At 39.7% G+C, this 12,406-nt stretch overlaps 1 protein-coding gene across 1 annotated transcript; it reads right to left on the bottom strand.

The window, feature by feature from the left end:
* Positions 1–1,218: 1,218 nt before the first annotated feature.
* Positions 1,219–10,266, bottom strand: LOC6651942 (probable helicase with zinc finger domain; the record flags this gene model as incomplete). The annotated part of the gene is made up of 2 exons (XM_047011790.1): positions 1,219–2,030; positions 6,615–10,266. Coding segments are annotated over 2 exons (4,320 nt in total), but the record flags the coding sequence as incomplete, so codon positions are not given.
* Positions 10,267–12,406: the final 2,140 nt, after the last annotated feature.

The raw sequence follows: 12,406 nt of genomic DNA, 5'->3' as shown, positions 1-12,406 counted from the left end.
CACCAGAATCGGAGTCTATAAAGAATAGTAATAAACATTTTACCACGAAACTTTCTGTCTAAAATCGATTGTGAATCATTTTTCATTTGTTCTTTGAATATTCTAATTTTTTGATTTTATACAAAAAGTTGTACGGCTAAATTTTTTGTAGAATTCTTTGTAAATTTTAGTTTCTAGTGTTTTTATAGATGAAAAAAATTGACCTGCCATTATATGAATAAATAATATGTATATATAATCCATTTATAGACATAAATAATCCATACATATGCATATACGGATATATATATGCATATATGGATACATATAATCCATATATGTATATATATAATCCATATACACACATAAATTTGTATTTTAATTATCCGTACATTAAAATTCATATCCCATATAGCCATTAATTATGTTTTTTCAATAAGGATAATATATTAATTTTTTTAAGTATGTTGCTTTTCTCTCTTTTGAAATTATTTTGTTTCTAGTGATTGACAAATAGTTTTTTTTTTTTGTTGTCTACTGCTGTACAGATGTAACCTTTTTTGTTTTTCTTTTTTTTTTTTTTGTTTTTAAATTTTGCATTCAAAATTGATTACGTACTACATAATGCAAGTATATAGAAAAATGTACAATACAAATGTTGCTTTCGTTTGCTTTTTTTTTTTGTTTTTTTTTTTTTTTTTGTTGTGGTTTGAATTATCTTAAGGACTAAAGCTAACTATGCATTTTGCATTTACATATTAGATCTGTGTTTATATATATATATATATTTAGTTTTTTTTGAGGGATTTTGGGGTGGTAGGGAGGAGTTGAAGGGTTTGGTGAAAGGTGGTTGTTATAGTGGAGAAAAGTGTGGATTGGTCCTGCTGCGGCATTTGGGGTTAGCTGTAACTACTAGAACAAGAACAAGAAAAAAAAGTATTATGTAAATATTATGAACTAAAATATTATATTAATTTATAATAATTCACATGTGCAACTTAAGGACTACCGCAAATTATATTTTATTTTATTTAAATAAGGTTTTTGTGTTTTAAATGAAAGCAAAAATAAGAATAATAGGATAAAACTATATTTAGTAAGCAGTTCGTTTTTAATATTAGAGGCACGGATACCTCTACATTTATAATTCTTTCCTTTTTTTTTTTGTGTTTTTTAATGTTTCTTTTTTTTTTAAATTTCTTTTTGTTTTTTTTTTTTGTTATCTAAGAATTTTGCCATTTTTTTAAAATTTCTTTATTAAAAGTTTTCCATCGCTTTTTTTTTTGCTTGCTTGTCTTGCAATTAAATTAAGAGGCCCTGTAATGCCACAGCAGAAGGATTCAATAATGTAGCCTCCACAAATTTGAAAGCGTCGCCCACATTTCACTGAAAGTAATTATAGTATCCCGAGGTGGCTTGTCCCAGTTCTCGTATGGCTGCAAATGGATCCTTATCGAGCAGCTCGTTGGCTGCTTGGGAGGATTTTGCTGCTGACCCCGACGAGACTGAAGGCTGTTGAGGCTGCGTCTGCTGCTGTGGTTGACCCTGACTCAATACAGCCGCATATGTGGTAGCCGATGATGATGGCAGCTGTTGTTGTATTTGTTGATGCTGCTGCTGTTGGTGGTGTTGATGTTGCTGCTGTTGTTGTTGATGATGCTGTTGCTGAAGCAGCGAATGATGCGAATGAATATTGCTGGCCTCGTTGCCTGTAGAATTGTGAAACAAATCCATTTCGTGTCCGCCTTTTAGGGCGTTGAAATTGTTGTACAATAGGTTATGAACATGATCCCCCTTGTTAGAGTGATCGACTACGGCATTGTTGGCATGGAATAAGGCCTCTATGAGGTTGGTACCGGTTTCCAGACCGGGCATATTGTTGTAATTATTGACGTTGCCATTACCAGTCAGACCCTGGCGGCGATAGAGTGGCACGGAGCTACCATTGCTCAAAAGGCCGTTGTGGTTGTTCCCCATGTTGCTATTGGCGCAAATATTATTATGCATACCCATGTTCGGATACGGTTTGTCATTCAACAAAGCATTACCAGCTACGTGGAGAGGGAGATAATAAAAAATTAAATCTAAAAAATGGCATTCTAAAAAATATCAAAGAATCTAATTTCGGCTATGCCTAAGTTTAAATACCCTTGCAGTCCTTAACAATAATATTTGTACATATTAAAAATTAAACACATGAAAAAATTGATCGCTTCTTTGTTTTTTCTATCTTTCTCTTGCATTAGATTACCTGCGGTACTCGTTTTCTTGATTTGAGACAAAATTTTGTTCGGCACGATGTCGGCAGCGTTTGAGCAGAGCCGATTTATATTGACTGTAACTTTGTTCTACTTATTGGATCTGATGTTTTATATCCAAAACTATCACATTAGTAAACTTCATACTTCAACTTCTTCATCTATTTCTCTTATATAACTATATGATACGGGCGATTTTCATACTTAATCTTACGGAGGTAGTAAAAATCCCAAAAAAAAATTTCATCCCGATAGCTTTTAAGATGGCTGAGTAAAACGAATACGCACCAACGGACAGAGGGACATGTTTATATCGACTCAGCTTCTCATGCTGATCAAGAATATATACAAAGGGGTTCGAAAACTTCTTCTGTGAGTACAAACATCTGACCAATTTTATAATATCCTCTTCAATGGTATATGAAAACATAAAATGGAAGCTATTTTCCTGTGGAATACTACGGATACGGAACAGGGAAAATATTTTCCTTTCAAGTCCTACGGATACGGAATTCCACATAGAATAAGAATATAATATATATATATAATTTGCATAACGTAGATGCTATACTTATACCTACATAGAAATGTTTTAGCTTTAAACCCATACAAAAGGAATAAATGATAAAAATTTGGGGGAAAGGTAAATTTTAAGTTTTATTTTGACGACTTTTCTAAATTCCGATCGACATGGAAGGTTAGTTTTCATTGTAGCAAAAATCTACAGACTAAATGCCGAAAAGTTCGGAGCAAATATAGTTTTTAACTAACAATAGAATCCATATTAGGAATTTTCTCTTTATTAAATTTAAAAAAATAGGTTGTAAATTATTATAATAAAAAAATATAAATTATAATTCTGAAAATTTATTTAGCAAGAAATTACTCAAAAAAGCTCCTCAAACCATTTCAAAATTGTTGAACATATAAACAGACAATGGTCATCAGTAAGCATCACACAATAATAACCAAATTCGTGTTTACAATAAAGATATAAATTAGAGGTAATTTTTTCGGATGAAAAACAAATGGAACTTGGATGGTTCTACTGGTTTTCGACGATATTGGCATGATCTGAGGAAAGAGCCATACATTTTTTCCAAGCACAATTTCGGTGGACGAAATGTGATGGTTTGAGGAGCTTTTTCCTAGGCTGGATGTTAGAAACTGCAGTTTTAATCTTCCCGAATGAAGAGTGCAGATTACATCCAGGTGTTGGAAAACTGTCTCATCCCATTTTTCAATGAAAATGATGGTAGAGACTGGACTTTCCAGGGAGCACGGAGACGAAGTCATGGTTTTGTTCCAAGGAAACCCCAGTTATGAACTGGACAGCAGGATCCCAAGACCTCAATCCGATTGAGAATCTCTGGAGCATCTTAGTACTTAAGGTTTCCAGTGAAAATCGACAGTTTAACACAGTACAAGAACTGAAATATGCGATAGACGGGGCTTGGATGGATGTTTGATCCAGATGTAATTAAAAATTTAATTTTAAGGATGCCTACAAGGATATTTAATGTCATTTCTAAAAATGGAAAGCAAATTTTAATTGTTCATAAAAAAAAAATTGTTAACTGTTGACATTTGTAGTAAAAAACGCATTTATTGAAAGTGGCGTTATAATTATGAAACAAGCTCAAAACCAAATTTGCGTAAATAGAAAAGTACCGTTATTCCTATTGATCCCAAAGTTGTTGTATGTTGTTGTCGTGCCCCAACAAGTATTTCGGTAGAACATTGTAACATCGAAAATTGTACCGTTAGACCAATATTTGAAATATATGGGTGGCGTTATAATAATGAAACGTACCTTATGTAATAGTTATTAAAACACCATAAATGCACCAATATTTTTATACCATACACCCATAGGGTGAAATGGTATATTAAAGTTGCCAAAATGTATGTAACAGGCAGAAGGAAGCATTTCCGACCCCGTTAAGTATATATATTCTTGATCAGCATCTACAGCCGAGTCGATCTAGCCATGTCCATCCGTCCGCATGAACACCTAGATCTCGGAGACTTTATGAGCTAGAGCCACCAAATTTGGTACTTAGACTCATGTAATACCTACGGTGTTCATGACATGGCACACCCCTTACGCCCCCGTAAATTACATAAAACTGATTTTCTTAAAGACTATACCTGCTTTAGACACCAAATTTGGAATATGTACTGGCTTAGTACACGCGCTGATTTAGCTTTTTTCAAAACTTTGCCACGCCCACTTCCGCTCCCGAAAATTAAAAAAAAACTGGTTTTCTCGAAAACTAACAAAGGTAGATCCACCAAATTTGCTATGTAGATTTTTTTTGGTATGCAGATTAATAATATTAAAAATTTTTTCCACGCCCACTTTCGCCTTCATAATCTAGAAAAAACCGATTGCCTGTGTTAATTTTTGTACTATCGAACTCAATTTCCGCACTAATTAGCCCTATTAACATGTACCAACCCACCGAATTTTATTAAAATCGGACTAGAAACATGGAAGTTATACGTATAAACGAGTTTTACTAGGCGATCCACAAGGTCGGAGTTGGCCGTAGGCTAGTGACGGCGCTAGAGTGCTCGTTTGTTTTTGTGAGAGTTAATAGACATACAATTGGTGTTCGAAACTTAAAATATTTGTTCACCTGGTGGATGATATATCGAAGTCGGCGAGACGACTTACTTACATCATTTAAATTCATAATAACTATTTATACATAATAAAACTACTTTCAGAAATGAGCAAGATAGTAAAAAAAAAAGACATTTTGAGCTGTTCATTAAAACAGCAGTGACACCTATGAATTAAAATCTATTAATTCCAAATTATTTGAAACTTTAAATTCAGGTCACTTTTAGTTCTTAGGACTTAATACTTTGTCGTGACCCCTTAACAACGGCTTTGCACCTGCGCCGCACTGAATCCATTAGCGCTGAACTAGGATCTGCTGCCATGTTTCCTGAACAACTTCCCTATGTTAAGCTTTATTGGACGGGTTTTCCCCCCATGTGTCCCCATGTATTTTCAATGGGTTACCAATCCGGCGACAGAGCTGGACCTGGCATTACGTCAATTCTTTCGAATCGAAAACCTTTTCGAGCTTGCTCCTATGTTTTGGGTCGTTGCACCGGTGATATGTTCATTTTATGGACATTTTCCATATGATATACGAGACCATAGCATTCTTCATGATGTTCATGTAGACATTTCGATCCATACTCCCATCAATCTTATGAATTGGACTAAGTCTAATTTGTGAGAAACAAGCCCAAATCATTCCCCATTGCCTAACCGTTTCTTGCGTGTGGTTTGGATAGTGTTCTGTAAATTCTGCATCACCAAACAAGACTACTTTGCATTCGTCTGCTCGAAAATATTACGCACTTTGCAATATGAAGATTCATATGGAGTTTAGTCAAAAAACAAACGTGCTTTTTGATGCGTCGAAGTCAAGAGTGGGACTTTCCTTGGACTTCGCGCGCTTATCTATTGTTTTAGGAATCTTCGTGACATCCCTTACTGACAGGATTAGATCATGTTTGACTAAATTAGAAAATGTAAAACGGGATCGAACAATGTATCAGTCATCTGGAACCGTTTTTAAACGTTTTACGCCACGTTTTTCGGGTTCTTTTTTTTGAGAATCTAGGCCAGCAGAGATCATCTATGCAGAACATTCAACAAAACTTTGAATTTTTTTTTATAGGTTTTACCTTTGTTTCCAAGGTTTTGGATTTACTCCGTCTTCTCGGTAGAGTAATGCGTTTCTCTTTCGACTAACATGAAAATTTTAGCGTTAGTTGACGCAAATAATAGTACACCTTGATTATCTAATTAATTAAACTTACTACTGACAGATTTTGTAAACTTTTTATTTGATTTTTTGGCAACTAAACGAAACACTGGTTTTTTTTGTAAACAGGCAAATTTGCGGGGATAAGCACAAAAATGTGAAAAACGAAAAACAATTAGTAAAATTAATGGAATACTTTCGGCCTATATCCCATTTTACAAAACCATACATACATTTTAAAATGAATAATTATTATAACATAAAAAAGCGCACTTTGAAAATCTACAAACGTCCATATGCACATGGCGGAAATGCCCATATGTATGTATGTATTTTACTTGGTGTATATTTTTCAATATGTCCAACAATGAATCAATAAATTTTTGGAAATTATTCCAAGCGCTAAAGCTCACTAGGAAGTTCATTTTGAACAGACAATTCAGAATTTATATTTTCACTGCTAGTTTTGTAAACACGACTGTATATCTATCTCCCTCAGTTTCGTAGACTCCATACAACAACCTTTGTATGTATGTATATTTGTATGTGCTTAGGTAGAAGGGATTGTTTTTTTTCCAAAACTTACCATTTATCAAATAGTTGGCTCCATTTCCGACACCGGCACCGCCACCATTATTTATGGTTGAGTGTACACCACCTTGTGGAGGGCCCGGTCCTGGTCCAGTCATTTGATTATAAAGCGGTTGATGCTGGTTAACAGCTGCATTTGGTCCAGGTTGAAGTGGTTTGACTTGCTGCTGCTGCTGGCTCTGCATAATTGCAAAGAGGCGACTCTGCTGTTGCTGCTCGGCCAAGCCGGCACCGTTAAGGCCATTGGTTAGCGAGGGACCCACGCCTGCGACACCGCCACCAGGATTTCCCGTATTGGCCACCATCCCGAGGACATCCCTCAGTATGGGCTGGGCTATGTCATTCGCCCCATTCATAATAGAGTTGAAGACCAAATCAATTTGCTGATTAAAGTTGTCCAATGGAGGTGAAGAGTCTACCGATGGTGGCTGTGGCGGCTGCTGATTGGGATACATCATGGGATATTGGGGTAGACGCTGCGTCTGGGCTTGTAGTGGGGCCATCAATATAGATGGTATCTGTTGGGATGGCTTGTGTGGTTGTGGAGGTTGTCCTTGCCCCTGCTGCTGCAAGCTGGCCATTACCTGACGCAGCATATCGGCGAACTTGCTGGCCGCCTCTTGGCCCATTGTTTCTGTTAGCTTTAAGTACCACTTATACTGCTCTTCCTTGGGGTTAAAAGCCATCTCATATATGGTCACATTGGGTGGGAGTAGCTCATGAGCTGGAGGAAATCTCATGGAGGAAGGAGAGGATTGCTTGCCGGCTGGATACATGTAGGGGGGAACCGACAGTGGCGGCTGTTGCTGCGGCGGCTGTTGTTGCGGCGGCTGTTGAGACACGCCCTTGTCATAGTTGTTATAGCCACTTACTCCATTGTGCCTCAAATATGGGGGAGGCGGGCCATTCTCCATGGGACTCATTGGTCCATTCGGTACACTGCCGCTCCTCTGCATGCTCATAGGTGGGAGAGCTTGTCCATAAAGATGATGCGGTGGCGGCTGAGGTTGGCCATGATTATACAAGGTTTTCTTGGCCAGAAAACCCAATTCGCTGGGATTACGCAAGAGTTGGGCAGCTGTCGAGGCAGGTGGTGGTGGTACACTGCCTCCCCTTAGAGGTAGGGCTGGATTAGAATTAGGTGGAGGCGGTAGACCGGATCCCGGGCCTCTGCCTGGATTGGTAACTGGCGGTACTGTTGGTTGTTGTTTGTTGGGAGGTAAAACACTCCACGGATTTGTCTGGGGCGGAGGGCCCCACAAGCTGGCATTTGGATTAGGCGGTTGCTGCTGGCCCTGTCCTTGGCCCTGCTGTGGTGGCCTCCAATGTTGCATAGCCGCATACTGGCCGTAGGACGGTGGAGGCGGACCTACTCCACTCTGGTTTTGGGGTGGAGGCGGTGGGGGACCGCCACCTGGTGGTAGTCCTCTCAGATGTGGTGGTTGAGGTGGTCCATTTTGCAGTGGTCCCCGCATGCCCAAGTGACCACTGTAGTGGGGCGGCGGTGGTCCCGGAGGACCATTGGCTGCCTTCCCTCCTGCAGCAGCTGCAGCCATGATGGCTGCCATGTGAGTGGTATACATATGATTGGCCGCGGCCATGGCGGCCATTTGATTCATTTGATGTGAAGCCGGAGGACCTGGCCCCAACATTCCATTGGCCGTGGCAAAATGAGGAGGAGGACCGGGGGGACCATGACCATGTCCATGTTGTGGGGCATTCAAATAAAGGGCTGCTTGCTCCCTTAAATACGCCTCTGGTTGAAGCGATCTGGGAACAAATTCAGGAGCCAACGGATTGAGAACATAACCCCGTTTTAGCTCCACACCATCTAATTGGCTTCGCAAATTCGACCATGTGAGACCAAATAGCGACTTATGCTCATCACAAATCTCTATAAAACGCTCCCAGACCTTGCGGCAGCGTCCGATTGAACACAGGGCAACGGGATCACCAACTACAGCTACCAGTGATTGGGCACGTGTAATAGCCGTGTTTAAAAGTTTCGAGTTACTCAAAAATCCATAATCTGTGTCCGCGTCACCAATGCTGGCGGCTAAAGCAGATCCGGGGCCACTACCTTGGGGCAAGCAAGTACGTCGTGTCCTAACCGTTGACAGAAATACTGCCCGGAACTGTTTGCCTTGAACATTTAGGACGCGCTCCACGGAAATACCGCCCATACGCCGCTTCCTTAATTCGGAACGTATGCGAAACACTTGATCCGCATAGGGAGTCATTATACCAATACTGGTGTCATTTAATTTGCCCCAAGCACTGGGCCAACGCTTTCTCAACTCTGAGACTCTTTCCACCACTTCGTAAACTTCAGCATTATTATAAAAAGCTGTGGAGTTTTTGTCCTGAACATCCTCACCACGTGTGGTAAAGAACGTTAACGGATAGAATCTTTCGTGCCTTGGCTGTTTTCCCGATGCAACCAGTTTTTGTTCATAGAAGAGTTCGGAAGTGAACTTTATAATAGCTTCGTGGGCGCGATAATTCTCACAAAGCAGAATCTTGCAAGGAAAATTAGAAGGATAATGGTCATAGAGTCGCTCCAGAAGAGAAATGTGCAACTTTCTTTCCTTGGCAAAGGCGGAGAACAGTTCAGGGCTCATTTGCATATGATCACCGGCCAAAACTATTCGAGTAGAATCATTGGCCAAGGCCAGAGGCATAATTGCCTCACACTCCATGGCCTGGGCGGCTTCGTCTAAGAAAATATGAGTGAACAGACCCTTGGGTAGACCCAGAGTGGCTAATTCCATGCTGATACTGAGTGTGACGACTATAATGCGATGACGCATGATGTCCTCGACAGTGGGACGACGAAAATTGCCAACGCCATCGGTTATGCAGTATTTCTGGACCACACTGTTTACAGTGGCTGACCAACGTTTGTGGTAGTACACCCTTAGCGGAGTGGCCTCTTCTAACCCCTCTTCAATCCACGGATGCAGATACTCCTTAATATAAAGATCGGCTGCCGAATTGGAGTGAGTGCAAATAAGAATTTTTGCTTCAGGCTGGGCCAGCAACTGTTTGATGGCTTGGGCCAATGTGTAGGTTTTGCCCGTTCCAAATGGCCCAATTAGCAATATGGGTGGCAACCTAATACTCAAAGCTGTGGTAATAGCATTTACGGCTTCTTTTTGCTTTGCATTCAATTTGGGTTCACACGTGTCCGACCATTGTTTCTTGGGTGTCCATGGGATATTCGGCTCCAGTTCAGTCGCTGGAAATATGAGTCGGAAATCGGTTATTTTATCCACTGCATTATGCCACTCGCAATATGGCATACGATTAAGTTGGAATTGTATGTCCACTTCCAGCTCTGTGTCAGCTTGGAGTGCCATTGCCTCGACACACTTCGAGGACAATTTTAGATAGATAACATTCTTGCCCTTGTCCTCGATGAGGGCCTCATATACATTTCGTGACTCGGTTAAAGACTTGCTTGAACCTTCGTCGGGTGCTGAAATGTACACACTGCTACAATTGGAGAGAATCAATCTGCCAGGCGAGGTATCCTCCGATATATCCTTGCCCAAACGCATTAGTGCGAAAAGTTCGCCTGCCAATGAATACTTCGCCGTACTCGTGGCCATGCCTGCAGGTGTGAGTATATAATTGGCGGCCACTGTTTAGCCATAGAAGTCCGTTACATTGTTCCGGGACACCTATATATCGCTCAAATAAACGAGGACAAATCTCGACTGCGCACATAAAGCAGACTCAGATGTATAACGAAAGACCAGAGAGATGGTAATCATTCATGGTTCAAGACGTTTTACCAACTTATGGTTGGAATTGGATAGCACTAATTGTAGCAGTTTGCTTCTTCATAGTTGTGTCACTATGTAGTAATCTACATCCCAAGCAAACTGCGGCTGTCTCGTATGCGGCAGACACATCGAAGAAGAGCTCCGCTAATATTCTATATGGAGTTAGTTGCTCTGGCAAATACTGTAGAGAGCTCTCGAATAAAACGCGGTCCAAGTTGTGTGGAGCTACTCATAGCCTCATCTCGTAGAGCCTCATATTTTTCGATAAACATTCTAATACGATACGAAAACTATCAATTGTACTTCAATCTTTCTCAGCCGTCAATCACTCATAGAGCATAAACTATCCACAATCTACTCTAAAATCGCCAAGATCGCTGAACTAAGCATAGAACGGTCTCCGTGATGCATGAACATCCCGATCAAACTAAATCCAACAAGTTCGCTCTGACAGAAATAGATAACAACTAATTATGATTAATCCCGTATGACAAAATTACACGATGATCCTCTCTTCATCTATCCAACTCTCAGATTCAGCAGCACGATCTTCATCAGTAATGTATGTCGACTTACTGCCACGGCACGTATCAAATTAATAATCCAGTGATCCTACTACCCGCACCTTTACATACCACATAATCTGTGCAAACTAGCCATGCATACCCTTAACTTTTTATCCTTTATACACTTCAATGCTAGTAATATGCTTAATATTACTACTCATACGGATTATTTCCGCTAATTACATATGGCATAGACGTCCGTATCACTATATCAAACACCAAAAGTCCCCACAGTTGAATACCCTTCGCATATAGACGATATTAGATGAGACCACGGAGTGAAGACCAGTTGTAGATTACCATCAAATGTAGTAATTGTATTATGACGAAGAAGAAGCAACACTACTAGACACTAACAGGTAAGACCTATCAAATTAGATCACTTTAGGTCACCTCAAAATTGATTGTCAAGGCACAACATCACAACACTCATTTAGATTCAGCGCATCATAAATTCAAGAATAGTTCTCGTTAAGAATTATATGACAAGATAAAATCTGAACGCTTCGCGCTGGCAGCGATGACCCAAAGGGCAGATCACTCTCAGTCAAGCTGAATAGCTAAATAAATATTCTGGTCACCGTCCCTATTTTTGAAGCGAAGCTCTATCTACGCAAATTAAGGCCTATAAGCCTTGACTTATAGTGATCAGTGCGAGCTACATGAATAGTAGCTTGAGATCCATGTTTACTAGGGTAATATAACACTTGCTACAGTTAGCTCAATAACGACGCTAGCCATAACCGAGAGGTTATCACTTCACAAAGACCATATTAACCTGAACAAACGCTACGAAGATGACACTCGTCTTAATACTACAAATCTCACTCTTACTACATCTCTATCGGTTATAGCTCATCTCCTCGCAGGCCGATTGAGCCTAAATAGGAATTACAACGAACTCCCCACACTCCTCCCTTGCTAGCCCGTCCCTTTCCACTCCAAGAAATGTACAGTCATCATAGGATATCCATGGTCCAGCCCAATAGCCTGTAGCAGATCTCGAAGCCAGAAATAAGCGAATCGTCAAGATTGAGGTTCGCTACAAAGAGGACCCTGTAACTACCTCAAGCGCAAATATGAGTAGGCCACCAGCGTATATAGTAGTTTAATATTTGTATATTTACAATTAGATTGTATGACAATTAGTGTTGGAACTGTGGTCCCTAATGCCAATCGCGTTATTGCGACGTATCGACACCTTAACAGTCAAACGTGCAGAAAATGCAAAATGATATATAGATGAGGTTATTTTGTTTGTAGCTTTTAGATATTGAAGTATTAAGATCTCTTCTTAATATTTTTATTATTGAGATAAGAGTCAAACGTAGAAATAAAAAATCTTACAAGACAAGAAAAATTAGCTACAAGAATATTATACTAAAACAATAATATGCAGTTTCGATTTCAGTCTGCTAAAATATTTTCTATAT

Source organism: Drosophila willistoni (assembly GCF_018902025.1).
Source record: "Drosophila willistoni isolate 14030-0811.24 chromosome XR unlocalized genomic scaffold, UCI_dwil_1.1 Seg106, whole genome shotgun sequence".
In the NCBI taxonomy this organism is placed as follows: domain Eukaryota; kingdom Metazoa; phylum Arthropoda; class Insecta; order Diptera; family Drosophilidae; genus Drosophila; species Drosophila willistoni.
The sequence above is the reverse complement of the archived record's forward strand: the minus strand, read 5'-3'. Positions and strand labels throughout refer to the sequence as shown.